General features: G+C 37.0%; 3 protein-coding genes across 7 annotated transcripts; 1 reads left to right on the top strand and 2 right to left on the bottom strand.

The window, feature by feature from the left end:
- The first annotated feature begins 2,602 nt into the window (after window positions 1-2,602).
- Window positions 2,603-4,771, top strand: uqcrb (ubiquinol-cytochrome c reductase binding protein). The gene is made up of 4 exons (XM_030147215.1): window positions 2,603-2,672; window positions 3,611-3,679; window positions 3,885-4,051; window positions 4,496-4,771. The coding sequence occupies exons 1-4, from the start codon at window positions 2,654-2,656 to the stop codon at window positions 4,571-4,573; spliced, it is 333 nt and encodes a 110-aa protein (XP_030003075.1). The 5' UTR covers window positions 2,603-2,653; the 3' UTR covers window positions 4,574-4,771.
- A 1,607-nt stretch (window positions 4,772-6,378) lies between these two features.
- Window positions 6,379-9,611, bottom strand: lrrc14b (leucine rich repeat containing 14B). Its single transcript, XM_030147206.1, has 3 exons — window positions 9,316-9,611; window positions 8,318-8,946; window positions 6,379-7,379 (listed from the first exon to the last, which is right to left on the bottom strand). The coding sequence occupies exons 1-3, from the start codon at window positions 9,589-9,591 to the stop codon at window positions 6,707-6,709; spliced, it is 1,578 nt and encodes a 525-aa protein (XP_030003066.1). The 5' UTR covers window positions 9,592-9,611; the 3' UTR covers window positions 6,379-6,706.
- LOC115428296 (protein naked cuticle homolog 2) lies at window positions 9,372-24,054 on the bottom strand. Of its 5 annotated transcripts, none has more exons than XM_030147208.1 (11): window positions 23,916-24,054; window positions 23,800-23,826; window positions 23,667-23,713; window positions 18,128-18,301; window positions 14,939-14,990; window positions 14,621-14,706; window positions 13,069-13,161; window positions 12,868-13,000; window positions 11,564-11,745; window positions 10,759-11,235; window positions 9,372-9,483 (listed from the first exon to the last, which is right to left on the bottom strand). In XM_030147208.1, the coding sequence occupies exons 1-10, from the start codon at window positions 23,938-23,940 to the stop codon at window positions 10,780-10,782; spliced, it is 1,275 nt and encodes a 424-aa protein (XP_030003068.1). In that variant the 5' UTR covers window positions 23,941-24,054; the 3' UTR covers window positions 9,372-9,483; window positions 10,759-10,779. The 5 variants fall into 5 exon arrangements, with proteins under 5 accessions (XP_030003068.1, XP_030003071.1, XP_030003067.1 ...); XM_030147211.1 differs by having other exon boundaries at window positions 11,564-11,701; XM_030147207.1 differs by lacking the exon at window positions 9,372-9,483 and adding an exon at window positions 9,825-9,944.
- Window positions 24,055-25,629: the final 1,575 nt, after the last annotated feature.

Below are 25,629 nucleotides of genomic sequence, written 5' to 3'. Positions count from 1 at the left end.
TTGTCCAAGATCTTCCCATGTAGCACCAAAATACCAAATGTGACAGGGATCTTACAATTTGATAAAGAGTAATCGTGTTGATTCTGATGGACAGACAGACACAGACAGAGGCCACAGGGTATGACAGTACCCCTGCATTCAGGTGTTAATCATAATACACAGGTGCTCACATGTTTCAAGGACTCTTCAATTTTGATGTAAAGTCCTGATCAATCCATCGACCCAGAGTCTTTCTTGACTTGACAGATATTTGTGGGCTCAGTTCCTGAATGAGCTCAGTGATTTATTTTATTTTTTATTGTTTTCTGTTCAGTTGAAAAAGGCTGCATCCCTTTAACTGTGCAGGGAGTGAGAAGGTTATCCACTTTCTTTGGTGAGATCCGAGTGTGCCCTGTAAACAGTTTAGTCTGTCTGGTAGCAGCTCTCTTTTTCTGGCCACTAATGAAATTCTTTTAATATTGCTCCAAGTCAGGAAGTATGTCAACATGTATCTTCTTCAAATGAGTTTTGAAATTTGTACTTGCTTGAACAGAACTATATACAATGTTTTTCCTCTTCATGCACAGTTTACATTCTGGTTGAATTTCCCCTGATTGTGACCACTTTACAATTTGGAGTGACACCCAGTATTTCAGATTTCAGTGTCCACTCACAGCACTCATGGTTAGAGCAGAATCTTCCTCCAGTGAGTGACCTCCCAGAATATGGTCAGAGCCGTGGAACAAACGGATGGTGAGTTTACTAAGTAGCAACTTAAGCAAGTCAACTTTAAAGAATTGAATGATATTTATCCACCTGCACCCCACCTGATGTTAAATGGAAGGAACACAGCCTTTTACAATTTTTTTTAATTTTTTTTTTTTTTTTTTACAGTGTCTCTTAATATATTGTTGTTTCATTGCCCAGTTAACCACAAATTTAACTGATACAATAATTGTAAACATTTGCCATTTTAATAAATTGAAAATGAATAGCAAAATTAAGCGTATTCAGTGTACATCTGATATAAGTCTTTTATTAGAATGTCCTTTTGTTTTGAGAGGGACACAGCTCAATTTAATGTATTTGGTTATTAGAAGATTGTAGAAACAATAGAAAAGATTATTCATGGAGACATTGCAATGGATTGTGTTTCCTTTCATTTAGGGCTGTACCTCAAGAACCACAAATCTTTGAAAGGTGAACAAATTCCAGTAGATATGTGTTTACTTCATGCCAAAAGACTCACTGCACTGAGTCGGAATAAGGCACACACACTGATTTTAGTTTTACATTAGACAAATATGTTCAACTTTTCCTGGAAAAAATAATGTACTTGAAACAAAATTTTAACTAACATGTATGAAAAACTTTGGACATTTATGAGAAACATGGACTTGTCAAATGAAGAACAAGATAAATGAATACTTCCTACGTCCTGTTTCAAACTGAACAATTTGAACTGAATATTATGGGTATAATCAATTATTGGCTAGTGTAGCCCTAATTTCTGCTGTTCCAACAATGCAGTAAAGAGTATGCAGGATGATAGAGGTGGACAGGACAGAAGAGGAAGATGAAAAAGTGAAATTGACAGAAATGGACCCCCCTTTTAAAACACACACACACTGGGTCATCTCTCCATGGATTCAGTGTACAGTTCAAATGCTCCAGTGGATTTGAGATTAATAAACTGTATGGATCTAAATAAATTCAGCAGACTTTGATAATCTTTTCTCAATTTGACTAAGGGATTAGTTTGAACCATTATTTTTGATTGTTCAAATGAAACTCCTGAGTTGTATTTGAAAAAAATATTCTGCATTAGTTTAAAACAGATCTTGAATTCTTTCTTATCCTTTTGTTGCTAGTGTTCTGTTCGTGGTATAAAATTTTGCTTATCCCATCAGACTACACTGTGATGACAAATTTAGTGGTTTGGTAAAGTTATTCACATCCAACTGTATGTTGTTTTTAACTAGTGGATTAGTAGTTTGTTGCCTCAAATTCAATCAAGTGTCTGTGTATGTAGATGTAGAGTATAACTTGTTGAAAAATAAATCTCAATATACCTAAGTTGTCCTACCCAATAGTAATATATTTTACTGTGGTATTTCAACCTTCATTCATAAAGCAAATGGAATCGGGACATTGGAACTGTAGCATGATTATTTTTCTGTATAAATCAAATTAAAAAAAAAAAAAACAAACAGATGAAGATGAAGGATTACTCTTATATAAGCAAATCCACCAATTATGGATACACGAATGACTTCTTTTGCTCTCTATGCAAAAGTACCAGTACAAATACATTTTCTCATAATATACTTACTCAGGGATTGACTGCAGAGCTTTTACCAGAGGTGGAATAAATAGTGTTTTCAGGGTTAATTTTATACGTTAATTAACGTCACTTATTACAAGAAAAAGACGGGATATTTAGTATAACCATACATATACTGCATGCTAATGATCAGCCCTGTAAAACAGAATGTATGTTACGGAGTAAAACGATTTCTCTGTGGAGTGATGGAAGACATTTACGCCCTCACTTCAACCGTACAGTGTTGTCCCGTACAAGAACACTACCTAAGGACAAAATTGCACAATTTCCCATATGACCTAAATACTACTCCTTACCCAGAGTGCACCGCGGTGATTCTGAGTGTTAAACATGGCGTCGAGGGCACCAGGTAAACTCATGTCGATTTATGGTCACATTTTGGCTTTTAAATGAATTAGCTATATTTAACACTAGCATTGTTTATTTGGCTATATATTGTAGCGCATATTATGCTACTATGCTGTTTCCTTAGCCTAATATACCGTTTTGTGCCTTTGACTTGTACATGTCCTCTGGTGTCCCCGTGCTAACTGATGCTAACGCTATGATTCTTAGCTTGTGTTAGCCGCTAGAGTGAGTCACTTTTGAATTGTACTTATTTAGTTAGCCGGTTTACGTCACAAACAGGCTCTTTGGTTCCTGTTTTATAATAAAACGTCTTGGTGTGTTTCCCCATAGCTGTAAGGATAATGCACCCAACGTGTTCTGAAATGTTTAATATAATGACGAAGTCGAAAGGCATATTATGCTAGTCGTTGTATTGTGTTCATATTTTATCCATTTCAAAGATAGATTTATGTACTCTGAAATATGTTCAGTTAGTGTGGTTGCTTGTACATCGTAAAAGGGTGACCTCTCTCACAGTTTAATGTAGTAATTGCACAAGTAACATCTTATTAACTGGGTAAACTGTAAGTTGGTAGCTCGTGTGCATTCAGTGTATGGAAGGGGGTAGGAACATATAAGTTTATACTTCTGCTTACTCCATGTCAAACATTGGAAGAGAGGGAAATGTAAATGCTGTGTAAGTACTGTGAATGTTGAACGTGTTTGAAACAAAAATCTGTGTGTGTGTGTGTGTGTGTGTGTGTGTGTGTGTGTGTATATATGTATATATATATATATATATATATATATATATATATATATATATATATATATGTATGTATGTATGTATATATATATATATATATATATATATATATATATATATATATATATATGTATGTATATAAATCTACCTGCCTCTACCCCCCCCCCCCCCCCTCTCTCTCTCTCTCTCTCCAGTGGCGTCAGGCAGGTTTCTGCTTGGCGTGCGCAAATGGTACTACAACATGTGTGGCTTCAACAAACTCGGTAAGACCCAAGATAGCTTTATACTGCTCTGTTGCATAATAGAACTCCACAAATGGCTTCACAGGAATGATTCAACATCTGCGTGAAAGGCATCTAAATTATTTATATTTCCTTCGCCGAGAAACATAACTGAGCGCCATTAATGTGGTCACTTGATGAATAGATGACTTTGTATTTTACTAATTTGTGTCATGCCTTGTATTAGGTTTAATGCGGGATGACACACTCTACGAGGATACAGATGTGAAGGAGGCAGTGAGGAGGCTCCCTGAGAACCTCTTCAATGATAGGATGTTCAGGATCAAAAGAGCCATGGACCTGTCCATGAAGCAACAGATCCTCCCTAAAGACCAGTGGACAAAATTTGACGAGGTACATACTTGCATATGAACTTCTATTTTTATTTCATTTTTCTGTGGATGTTAATAGTTACCCTCACCAACACTTCAAATTCAGTATTGTGTTTTTGAAGTCATCAGTGTAATAAGTTTATGTGACTTTTAGTTATTTTGAGTATTTAGAATAGAACAGATTAGAGAATTTCAGAATAAAAAAGTGTGGTGTTTAATTTCAGTGCTATAATTTAAAGCTCTTTGAAATATACTTAATGTTGGGAATGAACATGGAAATTATATTACCAGTTCTTGAGATGGTGTACAACACTTTTGGTGTTCATGGGAACCCAGTGACTATTTTGAAAGCCTCTTAGATTGTCAGTCTTTAATGGATGAGCAAAATTATCAGTTAAAAATATTAATCCTCAGAATGACCTGGTAGATATTATCTTTTCTTTTCCCCTTTATTGTTTCCCTTCAGGATGTTGCTTACCTGACACCATACCTGCAAGAAGTGATCCGTGAGAGGAAAGAAAAGGAAGAATGGACGAAGAAATAAATGATTTCAGTTCAGGCTTTTAATGCTCGTCTTCAGTCATGTGCGTGATTATCCCCTATTGTAATATTTAAAATGAAATGTAATCCTATATAAAACTACTCATTAAAGGCATGTACATTTTAGAAACTGACAGATTTAATACAAATGTATTGAGGTATTCATTATTTCATCCATATCATAAAGGCCAAGTGGCCTCTGTGCATGCATGCGTGTATGTGTCTGGGGACTCACACAAAATCTGGAAAGAGCTGACTACTGCAGTTTGACATACTTGTGTATTTTTGGTCAAGGAACAGACTAGCGAAAACGGCAAATTGATTAGACCAATATTTTGGGAGATATTAGTAATTTTGGAATACAATAGCCTTACAATCACATTGCTGTATCCAGGGCGCTTTGGTGGTGACTGCTGGACAAATGCAGTACAGCATGTATGAATACACAAAGGCATAAGAACTACCAAATCTAGAACCTGTTATTCCCATGGGTCAACGTGCTAGTTGTAAATGAAACCGTCACACTTGTGATTGACAATTGTGTGAGAAATCTAGTTTACAAACCCAGTTATATACGTTAAAATTGTAGGACCATGTAGAGTTTGGTATAACAAAAAAAACTTGTGAGCAAACCTTTTTACCATAACTCACCCCATAGATAAATCTGTCTGCATTGCTCAATAGATTAGCTTGCATACTTTTGGAAGTAATGAGATAATATCAAATGATGAATGAAATGACCCTACATTAGATTAGTCCATTGCCTAAAACATCTAGGTCTCTCAACTCTATTTTCACAGTGCTGACCTTCAGTCAAGCTTGTTCTGTGGATCTAGCGCCATAGGGGATTGAATATAATGTTTTGTTAAGTAACGCATTTTACACACTAGATATCATATATCCAGGTCATCTCAATCAATCAATCTTTATTTATATAGCACTTTTCATACATTAAGGCTGTAGCACAAAGTGCTTTACATATAAGTTTAAAAATCAGTACCACCCCACACACACACACACATGCAAGCCCACAAGCTCACACATACTTAAAAAGGCTAACTGAGCATGGGAGGACCAGAAAGAAAAAGTAAAAGAGGAGGCGCTGTCTCAGGGAGCCATCCGTACCAGGAGGCAGCCGCTGACCCCGGCAACCAGGCACCAGCGACACAGCGCCACATCCCAACCAGTGGGAGAGGGCCAACTGAGACCCCCACCCACCGGAAAGGAGCAGACCCCAGTGAAAGAAGGCGCCACAGCCGCCCCCTGGCACGGAGGGCTCCCTCTGATGAAACACTGGAGAATATAGATAAGAAACATTAAAAAGATATAAAAGAATTGATTAAAAGAAGCTAAATGTAAGACATATATAAATATAATACAAATATTAAACATTAAAATGATAAAACAGAAGCGCTGGTTAAAAGAATCTTAAGATATATATTAAATATAACTGTAAAACCTTAGAGTGGATAAAACAGAGGCATTAGTTAAAAGCCAAATTAAATCTCTCCATGGATTCAGTGTATTGTTCAAATACACCAGTGAACTATACTGGAAACAAGGTCCACATTGGGATCAATACATGATTCCAATGTGGGCCTTGTTTCACAAAGTGGATTTATTGAAAACTTGAGTTTAAATAAATACTTAACACCAGTATGAGGTGCAGTTACAATGAAGGGAGATTCAATGACTGTCCATATTATATATGATATTACTGTTATTCCACTTTAGTCAGACTCTTTATTCTGTATGGCTGTATGTTTTTTCAGGACAGATGTGCATATAGTCTGCTACAGCATACATATCTTGCATGTATTTTTTACTCATTTAAACTAAAACTGCAGCTCTTCATGATCTGTTGCCATGGTGAATCATCTCAGCCCCAATGATAATGGATTTTGTCAATAACCAGGGACTCATGAAGTCATAGTACAGACTCTGAGATAACCAACTCTGGTCATCTGTGTTGAAACTCCTGAATTTCCCATCTTCGTATGAGGCTGAATTTGTTAAATATCCTTTCTGAAACAGGTCCTCGGTTCACACAGTAGGTGTGGATTCGTGCACCAGATCCAATAACTGTGCTTTAGTCTGCCTATTCCTTCCTGTCCTTACTTAGCCATAGCAAATACCATTAGTTATTTTTCTGTGATCTCCTGGAATCCACTTCACTTATGGTGCCTATAAATGTCCCAATGACACTATTAAAAGATGTTAACATGCACACTCCCAGCTCATTGCTGGTTTCATTGATGTCTGGGTCATAGGCCCCCATCAGCGGAGTGCACACCTCCACACTCCCCTTCCCAGCACCTGCCAGGATCCCCATCAGCTGGTCCCTGATCTCCTGAAACAAGTCCTTGTTGTACTGTAGCAAGGCTGAGTCATCCAGTGGATAGGTAACTTCTTCAGGGTAGCATTCACGTGGAACAGGTACTTCTATATACTTTAACTTGGAAAACCCTGCAGCCAGCATGGAGAAGAGCCGCTGCAGAGCTGCAGATGTCAGCGGATTTCCCATGAACTTGAGCTCTTCCAGAGCCTGACAGCAACCTAGAGCATTAGTAAATATGTCCATGTGCTCGTCTTCTATTCCGCATTCCTCGAGAGCCAGGCTCACCAGTGTGGCTGAGCATCGGTGGAGCAGTTTGTGGAAAGCAGTGGAGAAAGAGCCAATGATGTCATGCCCGCTGATGTCCAGGCGGACCAAAGCCTCACTGTGGAGGCTGTTGGCCAAGTACGTCATATCCACACGGTTCAGGCCACAGTTGGCCAACTCTAAGCACTGCAGTGGAGTGTCCAGAGGACTATGAAAGAAAAACAGGCCAAAGATGTTAGTATGGGATTGAGACAGTGCATAAAATGATAGACAGGTTTAGAAAAAATAAACATAATTATAGCTCTACAGAAAGTCCTTAGACAGATGCAGGCGGATGACTTGTACCAGCCTAAACCAGTTTCATATTTTGCAAATTGTTAAGTAATGGACAAACTCCAGACAGATCAATTGTCATATTTGAAACAACTATATGCAAATGAATTGTAATTGTGAACTGATGAATTCTTGTGGTTAGGTTTCTGGCTAACCTTTCTATCTAATCAAGCGCAGCTGTCTGTCCTCAAACTGGCATCAGGTCAATAATGTTAACAACAAAATGCCCCACATTGCTAAACAGGATCCCCAAAGCTGGGAAGTGTTGTAGTGCTGATCTATGTGATTATTATGAGGAGCATTAAAGGTTTTAATGCTCCAAAGTTGATGTAAGATCAACATCACATGACCTTAATCACTATCAAATTTCCCCCAGACAAAAATAAAACGCCTGTCTCCAGGGTTGAGCGATACAACTACAAATGTTATCATGATAAAACAAAACATCAGCTGATACCATATCACAATTAATCCAAAATCATTATTTGTTTCAAGTTTAAAGACTGATGTTTGATCCTGAGAGGAAGTTGAAGAAACCAAACTAATTTGTGGTTATAAATAATTCTTAAAAGACCTAATGAGGTGAAAACCAATGAAAAGATGGAATGATGACAACTGATGAATACTGAATTTCCCCTGGAGGATTATTAAAGTTGACAAACTCTTACAAAAATCAGAACATTTCAGAAATATAGAGGTAGAAAATATTTAGTATGTTAGAAAATCAGAGTATGGGTTATGGATTCCAAATAAAATGAACCTAAGGAAAAATGTTTTATCGCCAAGCTGTACCTCACTTCAGCCATCACTCACCTCAGCAGTCTGCGCAAATGTCCGGTGAGAGTGGAGAAACCCACACAGAGCTCTGTTAGAGTCCTGATCTGTGCCAGCAGTCTGCCAATGGTGGCTAACAGATCCTCATCATCACGTCCCAGCCTCCTCACATCCAAAGCCCCAGTTGGCAGGGTCAAAGACTGCAGTTTGGGAAACTCTACCCTCGATAGCAACACCTCCAGGTGTGTAGCCTCTAGGGGAACATTGTGGACCACCTCAAGCTTTGAAATACACTTTGGCTCTGCTAGTCTGAGAACATAAAAGAGCTGCTTGAGAGCAAGGGAATCAGCCCGAAAACCTACAAAGCGAAGTTTTAGTGGGCAGTAGCGGATGAGGAGGAAGGCCTGGGCCACCAACTCATAGCTGCGGCCTGTGACAAAGCCATTCAAATGGACATCAATGGAAGTTTCAAAAGCAGATATGGATACATCACTGGCTTGCATTGCCACCATGGTCTCATAGCACATTTGGGTTAAGAGATGGGTTCTTGCCCATCGCCCGAGAGTGGACCTGCAGGGACAGGCCTGGTGCTCAACATCCTTCAGAGCTGTCAGGTCCACCAGATGAAGACTCTTGGCATAGGTTTTGGGAGGACTCAGCACGTAATCCTATGGTAAACAAGGGAAATCTTTTAACAGAGAAAGATTTTAATCTTTTTTAATCTAAAACAAGTAAATGCTATTAAAATATTCTGGCAAACACTTAACACAGCAGAACATTTCGCAAATCTAGAGGTTGAACATTGAAATCAGTTAAAATGATAAAATGTCTTTTCAATGTTAAATATACATGAATAAAATCAACACATTTTGGTAGTGTTTGAGAATTTAAAGAAAGAAAAAATCAAAAAAATCAAAAGAAAAGCATATATTGTGATAAATATTATTATCAAACTATAAAAATACTTCACCATACTTCTAATAATCATTTTATCACCCAACCCTACTGGTATACCATTCTCAAGACTAATTATGTACCTTCAGGCCTGTTAATAGAGCTTCAAGACAAAGCCGGCAGGTGCGGGAGGTGAGGTCCATCTGACAGCCTGCAGTTTTTCCCAAAAGCTTCTGTATGTTAAGTTCACGCAGGGGCCACGTCTGGACCAGTGCATGCAGCATGTCTGCCTGCTCATGAAGGTAGCAGGCCTTGAAGAGAAGTGGGTAGAGGTTAAAGGACACGCCACTGAGATTCTCCATAGCAGCTGGACCGCTTCGGATGAAGCCCTCTGCAGCGAGGAATTGCAATGACTTCATAGTCACAGGTTCTGTCCCTGTTGTTTTAACTGTAGATCTATGAGTCTCCTGGTTGGAGGTGAGAGCTGTGGTCAACAGCTCAGTGAGTCAGTGTTTGGCTTCCACTGCTTTGTTGCTATCTGTCTGTCTGTATCTGCGTGTTGTTCAACTGTCTAGCACCGGCCTTACTGCAATGAGGCATGGAGTCTCGTGGTAGGTAAAAGGGTTGAGGTTATTTATAGAAACAGCTGTCTCACGTCCTTCGTTGGGTACAGTGTCTGTTTGTAATTTCCACCAAGAGCTAAGCAGGAACAACATTTCATTTAAGCTGGAATACGTGACACTATTCACACCTTGTGCTTGTGAGAAAAAGCCTGAAGAATCAGAGAAAAAAACACTGTGAGATCATCCCAGAAACTGGCGATAGATACAGATAGGTGGTTATCAAAGATAGTGATCCTTAAAACCAATAGATTCATGTTTTAAAGTCTGCAATTTCCACTTTGCAATTTAAAATGAATTACTAATAAACTGATAATATGCTATAAAATCGTGTTTTAAAAAACATTGTATAAAGAATTTAACTCAAAAATAAATTTACATTGTTATTGTTTATATCGCCACCTATTTTAGTTGTGTGGGAACAGAAAAACTGAAGACTGTCTTTTGTGGTACCATTTTAAAATATTCTTTTACATTTTCTTTTATTTTGAGGAATACTTTCAAAACAATATGCACCTCAGAAAACAAAATAAACACAAAATGTTGGATTACAGAATTTCCTGTTCAAACAGTTTTACATTCATCAGTTTTTACTGGCATTTACATGCAGTGGAAAATGAAAGGTTAAGAAAATACTGGCTTTTAATCATTTTCCAAAATAAAATGCCACACTGTTTTTGTTTCCATATACTAGGAGCTGATGTCTTGGTTCAGTCTATTTTAGACAGTAGTATTTTTCAAACCCTAAGCCACTTTGACTAATCAAACAGTATATATTGTGCATTACATTCAGGAGTATGTGCATTGTAATCTGTATTGAAATACATTTTAAAGGTCACTGAACACTGTTTGTTTGTGGAGCCATTGACATCTGTGCTTCCTCACTGTGATTATTAGCGTTCGTGAGGGGTCTTAAACAGTATTATATCTGACATTTCATGTCTGCACTCCAGTGACTTTTCTCACCTGAGCTGGAGTCCAGTCCAGTCATGTGTCTGAAATGCATTCATGCTGGGTGGTAGTGGTGATGATGATGGTGGTGGTGATGCTCGTGGTAGTGATGGTGATCATGTCGTAGGGCCAGAAGAGCAGGGGAACCACAGGTGGGATTACGTTTGGCTGATATCTCCCTGTCTCCTCTTGGCTGGGTCTGGGAGCCAGGTGAGATAGTTTCTTGTTCTCTGGATCGTAGCCTTTTGCTGTGTGTACGTTGTGGAGTGCTGTAGACTGGGTGTTTAGGGTGGCTAGGCTGGCACCAGGAAGCAGGGTGCTGGCTGTGGACTCTGGTGGACCTTCCTTCTTTGTCAGATGACTTGCCCTTTGGGGAATGAAACAGAGAGGAACCTCCGGGATGCTCTGAGGAGCTGTAGTTCTCCCCTGCCAGCACAAGGTGGTGCTGAGGAGCTGAAAGAGGATTGTGTCTGGGCTCCTGAGATGGGGATTCTACAGAAATGGAGCAGTTTCATGAAAAATGCAAATGGATGTTGGATGTTAGGAGTTTATATAATGATATCAAAAACATCACTTTAACATTCATGAGGACTCATTTTTTGGGTCAGACTTCAGGTTACATTAACCCAAGATATAGCTTAGGTTGTGTTTCAGCCACATGTTGTACACAGGTGGTAGAAGATGTTCCAAATTAAATCTACTTGATACAAATTAACTTTATACTGCTTCTATTAAAAGCCTAACACTAACTTTAATCTAAAGTTATAAAAAATAATCCTCTGAAAAGGAGTGAATGTTACCAGATTAGAAGATTCTATACCTTTAGTGTCAAACTTGGAAGTGTAGTTTTCAACACCAGCCAGATCCAAATAATGGTTTCTGCGCTCGATGTTTTCATCTGCACAGTAGAGTCTTCTTTTAGGACTTCCTGCCTCGCGAAATGCACTCTGCTCTTTCTCTGATGAAAAGAGTGGGATGTTATCCTCATGTTTGGAGCTGAAACTGGAGAAAACTGCCTTTATGCTAGAGCAGCAGCAAAGGCTGCAGTATGGGCAACTCTTTGGGAAGATAATTTATGCACTTTAAGAACATAACAAAAACTTTCAAAACACCTGGATATTTCAGAAATGTAAATGTACAAAATTCAACATAATTAGAAATAAAAGAGTGAAATTAAAACAATAAGTGAAAAAGTAAGCAGAGCTTACTAATACCCCTGCCGCACCACACAGCACTTTGCCCCTCCTGTTCACTGATACCCTGCCTAATCAGGGATTAATTTAGAATTTTAAATTAAAGATAATTGTAATTACTGTCCTTTTTGGGTAGTTCAGTCAAATCAAAACAAACATTATCCAGCCCAAGTCTAAACTTTCAATATGATCACACTGCGTCTGCTGAATCAGGTGAGTACTTTTTGAGAAATCAGTCAGACAAATTTCCAAATATGTGTAAAAAAAAACAAAACAAAATCCCAAAATTTAAATTCAGCCATTAAACTGTGCACTGCACCTCTCCTAATGGTAAAGAAAATATGTGTCAAATTTAAAAAGAATCAGGTGATTTGTCTTCAAGAAATGGGTTGGATAAAAATCTCAGTCAGACAAACAGATGGACAAAAAGATGGACAGAATTCCTGGTGTTACCATATCCCCTTTGTTATATCGCTTTATTTTCACAAAGCATTAACCCATTTTGTAATTGTTTTAACTGACAGTGTCAAGTAAATAAACCATGAAATGTACTGTATATCACAATCAGGATCTTTAGCACAATATACAAATAATATTGAGACTAATGTCATCAATCAACTGCCAAGGTCTAGTTTTCAGTGGTTCAAGAATAAAATGGGTCCGGGTTAGGATTAGGCTGATGTCATACATTCTTTCATCATTACTTTTCCAGCTTCTTTAGTCCAAGCTCAAAATTTAACTCTGAAACTTAATTAAAAACTCAACTAAAACTAGTCAGGTCCTCAGTGTAAAACAAAAGGTAATTGTGGAATTGTAAAAGGAAGCGAAACTAAGGTGTTTTTCTTAGAAATTAAAATGAATAGAGCTGATGCAATTTTAAAGCTACACTATTATGTGCAGTTAGGAAGTAACGTACTATCGTTTTTTTTACCTGGTTGTGAGACCTTGTCTTGGAGAGAGGGTGACATGACAAGGTTGAACTTCAGGACTGTGGTGCCACCAGAAGGCTGCTTGACTGAAGCCTCTAAGGCCTCATACATGGAATGAATTAGGCTGGACATGTCCTGCAGAAGACACATGCATATGAACCACATGCAAACCCAGTTTAACCCCTTAACATAACACCCTGTACCTCTTTGGTGGCCTTGCTGCTGTGATCAAAGTTGTACAGCGTGAAGACCCACTCCTGTCTGGGATCCTCTGCGTGTTTGATATCCTCTGTGTCCTACAAAGTCAACAGACCTTGTTACTGAACTAAACATAATGCTGAAAAAGTGTGTAACGTGATCCCCAAAGTGACCCTTTTGGTGATGGACAAATTTACCCATTTATTACCCATCACTGTTTTTTTTAAACACATACATTTTTTTTTCAGTCAGATCAGCTAACACTAGCAACAGTCAAAAGTAGGTAACACTGGAGCCCCAGTTTATGTATTAATAGAGAAAATGTAGTTAATCCTCTATATGGTATGTGTATATATTGTAATTGTTTTAATCTCAAATAATTTTTGCTTTGTTTGTTTGTTTTACCATTCCGATGGTGAGCTTTCTGCATCGAAATTTCATTCATGATGTGCACCAGTTAGTGTATGTTCTGTTTGGCAATAAAGCGGCTCTTCCCTTCCCTTCCCTTCCCTTCCCTTCCCTTCCCTTCCCTTCCCTTCCCTTCTTCTATTTTATTTCACTATCACTATATATTTTACACTATTTTAATAACTTGAGTCTTCATTTTCAGCACTAGTAAACCAACAATAACATTGATTTTATTACACTGATTAGCCATAACATTATGACCACTGATAGATCAGTGGATAATAATGTTTATTATCTCACTCAAGTGGCACACTTCAGTGGGTTGAATACATTGGGCAGCAAGTGAACACATAGTCCTTGAAGTTAATATGTTGGAAGCAGTAAAATTGTCAGCATAAAGATGTGAACAACATTAACAAGAGGCCGCATTGTGATGGCTTGATCACTGAGTCAGGGCATCTCCACAACTAAAAGTGTTTTTGGTTGTTCCTGTTCTGCAGTGGTTAGTACCTACCAAAAGTGGTCGGACAAAGGACAACCCAGACTCAGTCCAATCAATCAGTGGGATGTGTTGGACAATAAAAATGGAGGCCCCACGTCACAACTGCCAGGACTTAAATGTTTTGATGCTAATGTATGTATTGGTTCCAAATCATTTTCAGAGATCTTGTAGTGCCAAAGCAGGGATTTAAACAATTTCAGGGAGGTGGTAATAATGGTATGATCCCACAGATTCTCAAATCTTGTTATCCTTGCTTTTCGTAGGACACCAACCACTGCAGACCAGGAGCATCCAACAAGACCTACAGTTTTGGCTAGTTGGTATAAGTCTTGAACACCAAAAAAAAAAAAAACTGGTGGCAGGAAGAAGCAGTTCAATAAATTTGTAGAACAAATTTGGTTTGAGGCACCGCTGATTGACAACTGCTGAACAACTACTTAAAAGTTAATACACAGAATCACATGGCTGGCACAGTTTTATTATGTATTGAACTCAGTATCTACACCAACAAAAATAGGTCCATGATTCATTCTGGTCTTGACCCCAAGTTTGGTAAACTTGGGTCTATACTGTACTTATCCTTAAATAATACAATTCTATCCATCACATACAGGACATTTTTGAGATGAAAACATCAGATCACTCACAGCAGTGTGGCTGTCCCTCTTCTTTGACTGTTTTTTTTCTGGAAGATGGCTGCCATAATCAGATCCTCTTTCTGGTGGCAATGTCACTGAAATACACAGAGTTCAACCTTTAAATTCTTTTTTCAACTGAACACAGTTGAAATACAGTACTAACATGTAATCTGTGGATGATTATTCATTTTGTTGCTAAAGGCTCTGTTGTCGACAAGTGTTTGGAAGCTGAGAATAAAATGAAAGATGCACACCCAAAGGCCAAAGCTTCTCTACTCAAATACGAAACAAAATGTTTTTTTCAGTGTGGTGCAGGTAGTACTTTACCTTTGAGGTCACAGTTATTGGGAGATGTTTCCTTCAGTTCCCTGAACAAGTTCTGTGAATATAATAACAGTGAATTATGAGAACATACAAGCATTAAAGAAAGATTCATAGAGGAAAAGAAGCAATTTTAAGGTTATTTTCACATCTCAAGAGTGTGATTATGAGGAGGACCTCCAGATGTGAGCAGTGCTGAACATTTGAACATTTACCTTTCCGTCACTAAACTGAGTGCACTTCAATTCAGCATAAACTTTTCAGACTTGTTCATTATCATGGGATGAAACTTATGACTTTTTAGCTGACTGTACAGATTAAAACAGAAAGACAGGAACAAGAGAAGCAGGACAGGCCAGGTTTGATTGGACCTCAGACTTAAACTCAGACTTAGACAAACTTTATTGATCCACAAGGGAAATTGCTTGGTCACAATAGCTCAGCTGCATACAAAAACACTCCTGAAAAACACTAGCAAAAAAGCAAAAAAAAAAGGAAAGTGTGAAGACATAAAAGTAATGAATAATATAAATAAAATAATGCACTAAAAAGCAGAAACAAATACATCTACAAAACCATTAAATTCCTAACCATTCCTTCTTCTTCTCAGCATGTAAATATTAAGGTGCTTTTCATTTTAATCTAAACAATAATAAAACCAGATTTATTAGGAACAAATAGGGATCATCAGTGCCTTAGAGGCTGTTATGGGTAATATACAATACAAGAACCATAACCAGGCTCCCCTCTGGATGGCAGGTTACTTATATTTATTTATTCATTACTACCTCTGCAACAACAATTGAAAATTTCTTCCACTCCACAACTCATGTTTACATTCTGTAATATCCAGTCTGCACTTTATCCACTTTACCCACCTTATCAATACAGTCACATATTTACATCCTCTATGGACAATTCAAACTTTTTTTAAATATTAAAGACACAGTTTTGCTATTTATTGTACAAGTTGTCCTTCTTATTATGCATTATGTATCATATTATATTATTTTCTTTTTACTTTATTTTCTCAGAACTTTGGTTGTGTTGTGTAACCCTGCAGCTCATACATGTCTTTAAATTTTCCCTGGGGACATGTTCAGGTTTTTTAATTGAATTGAACTGAACTGAATTGAATTGAAAATCAAATGAGTTTTGTTGTCAAGATCCCCGAAGCTGAGACCATATCATGACATTGATCAGGATGCATTGAGGGGAATAGATAATGAATAGGGAAGCCTAGGTGAGCTGTGTAGATTTCACATTTGATTTCAGGAGTAAATACCAATTCGCCAGTAAAAACATCAATTTATCTAACTAATAAACACGAGGCATTATTCACAGTTTATGTATGGTATGTTATGAATTTTGACATGTGGGGTGAGTTTTTGGTTTTTCCACATGTGATACTTCCTTTAATTTATGTATTGAGGAATAAATTGTTGTAATTATTTGTTTATTGGTAACTGAATATTGTTTATCTTATAGACATTTTATGTAAGTTGGTGACATAGATGGGTATAGAACTGGAAATACGAGAGTGAATCTGAACAGTTTTTTTTTTTTTTTTTTTTTACCTTTGATCATGTCTTTGTTTGGTTGTTTATTAAGTTAAGGTATTTGTTACCTCCGCCAAGGAGGTTATGTTTTTGCCAGGGTTTGTTTGTTTGTTTGTCTGTCTGTTTGTTTGTCTGTCCGTTAGTGTGCAACATAACTCAAAAAGTTATGGACAGATTTGGATGAAATTTTCAGGGTTTGTTGGAAATGGGATAAGGAAGAAATGATTAAATTTTGATGGTGATCGGGGGTGGGGGGGCCCACGGGGGGGGGGGGGGGGGGCACTGATCGTTAGTGTGCAACATAACTCAAAAAGTTATGGACAGATTTGGATGAAATTTTCAGGGTTTGTTGGAAATGGGATAAGGAAGAAATGATTAAATTTTGATGGTGATCGGGGGTGGGGGGGCCCACGGGGGGGGGCCACTGATCGTTAGTGTGCAACATAACTCAAAAAGTTATGGACAGATTTGGATGAAATTTTCAGGGTTTGTTGGAAATGGGATAAGGAAGAAATGATTAATTCTGGTGGTGATCGGGGGTGGGGGGCCCCACGGGGGGGGGGGGGGGGGGGGGGGGTGGGGCGGCACTGATCAGCCTTGGCGGAGGTCTGCGCTCTCCGAGTGCTTCTAGTTTCATTTCTTTATTCAGTTATTCATTATTTTTGACTCCGTAAACACTGGAAAACAATTGATGGCCCTCATGGATTAAAAAAAAAAAAAATCAATTACACCGTGGACACACACGAGTCGACGATGGAGCATCAGGCTGTGGCTCCATTCACTAAAATTCCACAGGTAACAAAATCCAACATTGGTGGACACTTGAGAAGGATGTAGAATTGTAGGTATTATAGCAATTCACAATGTAAATATGAATGCTTGAGTCTTGGGAAGACACCAGTTTTTTCTTTTGAGACTTAAGTTGAAGGTGTTTGGGAATTCCAGTTCTAGTTAGTCAAACAATGAGCTACATTTCAAGCTGGTGGTTTTACATCAACCCTTTGTCCATTAGTAACCCAGATAGGCTCCAACACCCCTGCAACCCTAACAAGGACGAAGGGCTTCACAAAATGGATGGATGCATTTACATCAAACCCAGTAAAGATGTTTGCAAATTACCTTGACAGTTCACAGGGGATGCATGGTATTGCCAGTGTAAGGCTTTGAGGCAGTACATAAGCAAAATTAGTCTATGTGTATAGCACTAAAATTATGTGGATTACCTGTTTTGGATTTTAGTTGTTTCCCACTGGACTTCTATGGTAAGTTTTATCTTTAAGTTATATGGGTGTTCCTGTATTTGATACCTGGTCATGACATCATCTAGGCCACATGTGAAATTGGACAGCATCTAAACCTTCAGTGGTAAGCCCAGAAATATAGTCATATCCTCTACATTGTGGCTTAGGCCACGATATAAGATCCTGAGAATGAGATGAGACCAAGACCAATACTGATCTGAAGTACTACAATACTACCTCAAATGTGATGCCAATCTGCTGTCTAGGTCAAACCATGTACAACCATACAAGAAAGGACTAAAAGCACCAACAGACACCATATCAGTCACCCTATGCTCAGGGCAGATGCAGATAAGCAACAAGAGGAATGCTAAGATGAGTGAATACACCCACACCTGTAAAACCCAACTGGTCCATCTCCACACCCTCCTCTCTGAGTCCGACATGCTCTGCCTGCTGTGAAGCTTTGATGCTGGGTTTGATTTCCTACAGAAGAGGGTGGAAGGGGAGGGTGCTGGTAGGAGAAAGGTGTGCTTCTGAATATGTCTTGTCTTCAGCAGTCTGCTACCCTGGATGAATCATCAAAAAAACCTCATAACATACCATTTATCCATCTTGAGAAGAAAGTTTTGGTAGAACAGTGGCTGTCTTTGTGAATCAGGCTGTGTAACGGTCTTACTGGTAATGTGATATCTGGAGAGTGCAACCAAGCAACATGGAGAAATGATGCTACCATGAGTTTAGACTTTGCTGAGTCCAGCTGAAGGGAAAGTCTCTTAAAGGTGTTTAAGACTCATTTATTGTATTAGACCAGCTTCAGTTTGGTCTTAGTCTGATGCATGTTATAGTAATTCACAAAAATGAGCAGCCTGACCCTCAGGTTACTTTAAAACCAAGATTTCTTGTGTAACTGAAATATAGCTGACATGCATGAGCTAATTTCACAAAGATAGACTAACCATGTATCTAACTAAAGGAGTTCAAAAGTAGTTGTGCTCATGAAGGATAGGACTGGGTCAAAAATAAGTATCCATACATCTATCCATCCATTTTCCAAACCACTTAGGCCCTGTGAGGGCTGCTGGAGTCTATACTGGCTCTATGGGCATAAAGTATAAAATATCAGACAGTTAATGCAATACATCTCACACTGTCTGGACAAAAGGGTCAAGTGCAAAGGGAAGTCACGCTTCTTTTCCGTGAAACTTTTGTTTTTACTGCTGTACATACTTCCCATATATTCAAATTGTATCTTAATACAGAGACTGAGAAATGTATGGTCATTAGAACTTTACTAAACCAACAATCTAATGTTGGACGAGGACTTTTGCACAGTACTGAAAATAGACATTGAAAACATAAATACAACATAAAAGAACATGGCAGTTGATCTATTGCTGTAGGGTTAGAGGCCGGAGATAGAAGTGGTAGTTTACATAACCACACTGACAGATAAAATCAACATTGTAAATTTTCTCCCCTGATTTAGAGTGAACTATCCTACAGTGTGTGAATAAGCAATAGTTCAAAACTTTAAAAAAGCATGCAACACAGAGTCCAGTTTCTAAAGTAAGGAATAACTTACATACAATGTAAATGACATCAATTCACACTATAAATTTCAACTTTTTGTCAAACTGTTATTCTTCCATATATTTTTTAATTACATTTCGAACATGTTATTTGGTGAAATTAACCCTTTCATGCACGAGTTATGAGAACCTTAATCAAGATTTTTTTCCCTGAGTGTTTTCATTTCTCTTTAAACATGAAAAAAACAATGTGATTGAAAAATTTCTTATAAAAAAATAAAATAAATAAATAGATAAAATAAATAAAATATAATAATAATAATAATAATAATAATAATAATAATAATAATAATCAGCTGGACACCATGCATTTAATTTTTGAAGCAAAGAAACATGTATTTACTGATGGGAGGGCTTGTGATTCTGGGGGTTTATGCTCAGGGGAGATCTACACAAGGTTACCAATTCATGTCAGAAAAGATATGTAGTGTCTTAAAACTTTAATAAAGATATGTGTAAAAACAAACAAACAAACAAACAAAAAACAACAAAATCCATGAATATACAAGAGAACAGCTGTAGAATAGCTGTCCACTGTAGTGACCAGTATGCATGAAAGGCTTAATATGCCTGTTTTATTTCACAAATATGGTAAGGACAACCGTCAAAAACAACTTTCCTAAAATAATTGGAAACCTCCTCAACCACCATCACCTGGAATCTAGACTGGACCTAATCCTTCAACAAACCTAAGGAGACTACATTTATCAATGTATCATTGTAAGATTTTGGGGTTTTTTTTTTTTTGCTTTATTGTTTTATTTCAGACTGAAGAACAAACCCAGTTCACAGATCCATCCAATCCATAGATCCAACAATCACTCCATGAAACAAAAATTTATAATACAAACTTCACTAATTAAATAATTAATTTATACAGTCAGACTGAAAAGGAGTAGGCTAAAGATTTCTGCTTATTTTGCCTACCTTTTATACATTACCTTACAGCACGTCCTCAACTTTAACAAACACAACATATTCACACTGACAATGAAAACAATATGAATGCTGAAATAAGTATTAAATGTTGCATACAAACTTAAGACTTAAAGTTCATATATCTATTAAGTCATATTTCTAAATTTTTCTAAGGTGAGAGAGAAAGGTACATAGTTTCAACTGATCTGTGAAACTATGTTCCACAGATCTACTCCTCTGACAGACATACAGGATTTCATAATATTTGTTCTAAATGTTTTCTTTGTGAATATTTCAGTCCCTCGAAGATCACAATGACTGTCTCTAATTTTGAACATTTCCTAGATTGCTTTTGACATGAGGTTATTTTTAACTTTGATCATTATTGTAAGAGTGTATAGGTCGACTAGATCATAGAATTTTTGTGTTTGCAGATTAATGAATAATTCATTTGTTGGTTCATTATAAGTTGTAAATGTAATGACCCTTATGTCCTTTTTTGTAATGTATACATTGATTTAGTATTTGATTTGTATGGATTGCCCCATACCTCAATGCAGTAGGTTATGTAAGGAATTACTAAAGAGCAGTATATTAAGAACAAGCTCTTTTTATTTAAGGTATATCTATGTTTATATATTATTGCTATTGCTTTTGATACTTTAGTTTGGAAATTTTTCATATGAGATTTCCAGTTCAACCTATAATTACACCTAGGAATTTATTTTCATATACTCTCTCTATTGATAAATTATTTAGCATTATTCTAATTTTGCTTTTAATTTTTCATTTTGTAAATACTATAAATTTAGTTTTGTTTATATTTAATGATAATTTATTCATATCAACCCATATCTTTAGTTTATGTAGCTCTCTCTCCACCTTATACAACAACTGAGTTAAATCGTCACCAGAACAGTACAAGGTGGTATCATCTGCAAATAAGACATAACTTAAAACATTTGACAAATTACATATATCGTTTAAATACAACATAAAGAGTTTAGGCCCAAGAGTTGATCCTTGTGGAATTCCACAGGTCCCTCTTTGCAAATCAGACTTTACATCATTTATTTGAACGAACTGACATCTGTTCTCCAAGTAGCTGTGCAGCCATGCTTGCACAGGTCCTTGAGATCCATATTTTTGTAATTTTTGAAAAAGAATATTATGATATAATGTATCAAAAGCCTCTTTTGGGTCAATAAAGATACCAATACTATATTCTTTTGAATCGATTGGTGCAGATAGGTTTTCTACTAGTTCCATCACAGCCATAGGTGGTACGATTTTTTCGGAATCCATATTGGTAGTCATTTAACAGTCCACATTATTCTATGTATAAGTCATACTTTGGATGTTGATTTTTGCATTTTGAAAGTTGTAAAATTCGTAATTTTGTGGATTTATAAAACTGCCAAACTCTCAACAGAAAAAAGGAAAATATATATGAGACAGAGGAGGGATAATCAGCATTAAAAGGAACCTAAAACATCTCTTCTCACATTGTGACTCAAACATTCTGCCGTCATGGAGAATCAAACTATATAAACTTGGAAAATCTAATGGCAGGAAGCATCTTGACATTAACAAGCTCAAAAACTCCCTCACAACCTTTAAAACATCTTGGCAGAATAAGTTTCTTTCTCCACAACGCAGGCGTCCATGGCTTTCACATAAAGGGGGAGAAAATATAGCCTCAGCAGTGCCTCTAAACACTTCAAAAACCTTTAAACTAAGTCTCATGACTTCTGCAGCTTCATTGACAGTAAGTGTACACGTGATACAATCAGACGACCTCTCTTCTCATGACCTCATACTCCCACCACAATCAACCCCTCTGCGTGGTTTTTAGTCTGTCGGTCTGTCTGTCTTACGAAAGCAGTACCAGATGTGGATTTTTTTTCTGTGCAGTCTGGTATAAAGACCTCGCTGTTCAGAGGGGACGGCCCTGTTGCACTTCACAGACCCTGGACTCTCTTTATAGAGAAAGAGCAGGAAGGGAGGAAGAATAAATATACGACTACCAAACACCTTTTATGTTCCCTGGATGTGATGTGGGCAAATACTATTTATCCTGAAACTGGTCTGAGTGAAATGAAAGCTGCATTTAGCCAGTATGAAGAGCCTGCTAGTGTTTGAGTGATTATTTTTTCTGTAGTATAAGATCAAACCTCCAGAGGAATGTACACCACTCTTGTTTATGTAAAATCTTCTCCTTATGGTTAGTTATTTTCAAGTATTATCAGTTTGTCATGTCCCATGAAACTATACTATACACTTTCTGTAGAAATTCAACATAACAACATATATATAAATATATATATATATATATATATATATATATATATATATATATATATATATATATATATATATAAAATTTATTTGACACTAGACAAACTTAATTTATATGCAGTTTGAAAAAAAGAGAGTTTTGTTGTTAAAAATACAGCTATTTGTAAAGCTAAAACATTCATGTGTCATTTGTCAGATTTTTGCCTCATATATTTACTCAAGAAAATCCTCATGGTTTCACAAGTTACATTTAAGACAAATGCCTTGTTGAATCTTTTAAATTGTTTTTGGCATGATTCATCTTTTATGTTGTTTTCATCTCGTGTCCCACGTGATTTTGATCTTACTGTGTTTTTTTTTTGTTTGTTTTCTTTTTTTTTTTTTTTTACATTTTTGTCCTTTAATTTTTTATGGAATTTTCATCTTATTAAATCTTCATTTTGGTATTTCCACTTTATTATGTGTTTTACATTGTTTTCATCAGATTGTTAAATCCCTTTTTCATTTATGTCTTCTTCCATGTTTGTCATTTTTATCTTGTTACATTTTTCTGTAACTTTCTATTTAAAATGTCTTTTTGTCATTTTTACTTTATTAGTTCCTATATGCTGTTGTCAGATGATATCACCAGAGGCCCTGAACAAAACTGTTGAAAATATACTATTTTTGACTTTATTAGAAACTAGTGAACACTTGACAAAACCTAAGTCAAAGCATTAATACCAAAATGTAGAAATTGATAGATAGATAAATACATCTGGATTACTCAACATCACTCTCAGCAGTTCATCTGTGACTCAAACAAACACTGAAAACTAAGGTAGCTCTGGTGAGATTGTTTTAATTTTTGAGCGATTATTTTTCTATCAAAGTTAGTATGTCTAGATGTGAATCCTGAAAATAGCCATCAAAAATCAGCCAATACAGGTGGTGTATGTAACGAGGAGAGATATGGCTTGAATCTCTCCTCCAACAACAATAACAATGTAGTAACAAACAAACAAAAAAGAGACATAGACATGAAATCTTTCTGTTTGATTAAGATGAGGGTGATGGAGGTTTCAGCAGGGCAAAAATCCAGTCCTCCAAATATGAATACTGATAAATAATCCAAAAACAGTGGTACCTCTGCTGGCCTTTCTCTCGGTGTGTGAATGGAAGCCAGTATCCCACCTGATGACAGATGACAGATGAATAACCCAAAAAAACTCGAAAAGGACTCGTAGTGTTTATGTCTCATGAAGATGTTACTGTATTACCTTCAGGACTCTGTCTGCGCTTTGGAGCTACGCAAAAACAAGAAAAAGTACAAAGTACCAGTCAGAAATGACCCTAGTATAATACGACACTTCTCTTAGACAAAAAATAGTCTCACCTAGTTTGGAGTGGAGTTTGCCCATACCGCTGATTCTGGAAATCCCGACAGTTCATTTGATCCACAGAAGTCACAAACTCATTACCACCGAGGGAGACAATGAAACTGTCAAGGGTTATACAAATCCATTTTCCGTACGACCAGTGGGACCCGCACACAGGGACTGACAGAGACATACTCAAGGGAAAACGTTGATCCAAGAGTGAACACACACAACGGGAGGAGTCACTGCCAGACACTTCCGCCTTTGGCCAGATCCCAAACTGTAATTTCAAAGTGGATTTCTGTTTGTATGTCCTCTCCAGACACTGGCGTTAAGGTACCTATACTGTTAAGTCCATTTAGTGCAGATTTCCCGATCTTATGAATGAATGAATGTTTTACTTTGGACATATAAACAATACAATACAAACATCAACAAGAGCAAATGCCCTGAAGCCCAGAGAAACATACTATTACACAAAAGAAATTCTTAAACCACATCTTAACAGTTTAACTTTATTTGACCCGTGTCTTTTATCTGAATGTCTTTGGTTTCACTCATTCACGTGTTCACTGAATGCTTTATTTCATAAAAACTTTATTATTACTATTACTGCCTCTGTGAATTACTCTGTACAGTAGTCTTGGTTTTTATAGAAAAACACATACTATAGTTGACAATGCAGTTTTATGCATGGCTACAACTGTGACTGTATTGATTGTGTTGGATTTTTATTGGAGTGAAGTTAGATAATAAATCCATCTGGATTTAACTAAGTCAATAGTTCACATCCTTCCAGTGTTTAATTACTGCAGTGATTAATATGTAAGAAGTTCTTTAACCCTTTACCTGATGCAATGAGTAGCTTCTCATTTTTTCAACAACCATCATCATACCTGTCATCATGTATTCATTCATTCATGTCAGACACAAGTTCCATAATTCCAAACAGTCTGTACCTACACACTGTTTGAAGAGCTTTTTCAAATTCATTTTGTCCTGACTTCGGCTCAGAATTTTATGTGGTTTTGTAAATCCCTGAATACCTGACTTTGGCCAAAATAAGCATATGACTGATATAACACTCTGTCTTTCAATTATTTGTGAAGTTCCCAGAGGGCAGCATCTAGGGATAGTTCATATTCCGACAAATTTTCAACACACTTCATCCATATCAGGTTTGTGAATCAATGATGGCAACATTGTTTTTATGGTCAAAAATGTAGTCATATGAACTTTTTGTAAGACTTAGGAGGATGAATGTATGTTGTGATCAAAAACTAATTTCACCTAATTTTTACTACTTTTCCTGTCTACTGGAGACCAACTACAAGTACTAGATCAGGGAAAAGGTGTTTGGTGTTTAATTTTTTTCCCCCCACATTATATATTATGCTGGTCTTATAATAGTACAGGAAAACTTGCATATCAGACTCATCAGGGTTCTGTATTATCACACTGATTCAGCACCTCATGAACAGAATCAAAATGAGGCTACTACTGTAAATATCTGAGCTACTGTGCATCAGCTCTGGTACTTCCGCAGCATTTTAACTTATAATTGCAGTATAAACCAACTAGACAGTTTCTGGCACTGGAACACTGCTATTCTAGTCTATGCATACTTACAGCTGTTAAAACACATAAATACTTTTAACGATAGACAAAATGAAAGTGCAGTTAAAGTCCTGTTACACACATCAGTGGTAACATGCCGAGTGTGTGCAAACA

Source organism: Sphaeramia orbicularis, chromosome 11, assembly GCF_902148855.1.
Source record: "Sphaeramia orbicularis chromosome 11, fSphaOr1.1, whole genome shotgun sequence".
Taxonomy (NCBI): Eukaryota; Metazoa; Chordata; class Actinopteri; order Kurtiformes; family Apogonidae; genus Sphaeramia; species Sphaeramia orbicularis.
Note: the sequence above shows the minus strand (reverse complement) of the source record. Positions and strands in the feature narration are given on the sequence as shown.

Coding starts and splice junctions, on each gene's coding strand:
- lrrc14b (XM_030147206.1), bottom strand. CDS start 9,591: ATGAAGTCATTGCAATTCCTCGCTGCAGAGGGCTTCATCCGAAGCGGT. Junction 8,947..9,315: donor CTCTATTAACAGGCCTGAAG/GTACATAATTAG, acceptor TGTTTACCATAG/GATTACGTGCTGAGTCCTCC. Junction 7,380..8,317: donor CATTTGCGCAGACTGCTGAG/GTGAGTGATGGC, acceptor TTTCTTTCATAG/TCCTCTGGACACTCCACTGC.
- LOC115428296 (XM_030147208.1), bottom strand. CDS start 23,940: ATGGGCAAACTCCACTCCAAACTAG. Junction 14,707..14,938: donor CAATAACTGTGACCTCAAAG/GTAAAGTACTAC, acceptor TGTGTATTTCAG/TGACATTGCCACCAGAAAGA. Junction 11,236..11,563: donor TTCCAAGTTTGACACTAAAG/GTATAGAATCTT, acceptor CCATTTCTGTAG/AATCCCCATCTCAGGAGCCC.
- uqcrb (XM_030147215.1), top strand. Junction 3,680..3,884: donor GTGTGGCTTCAACAAACTCG/GTAAGACCCAAG, acceptor GCCTTGTATTAG/GTTTAATGCGGGATGACACA. Junction 4,052..4,495: donor AGTGGACAAAATTTGACGAG/GTACATACTTGC, acceptor GTTTCCCTTCAG/GATGTTGCTTACCTGACACC.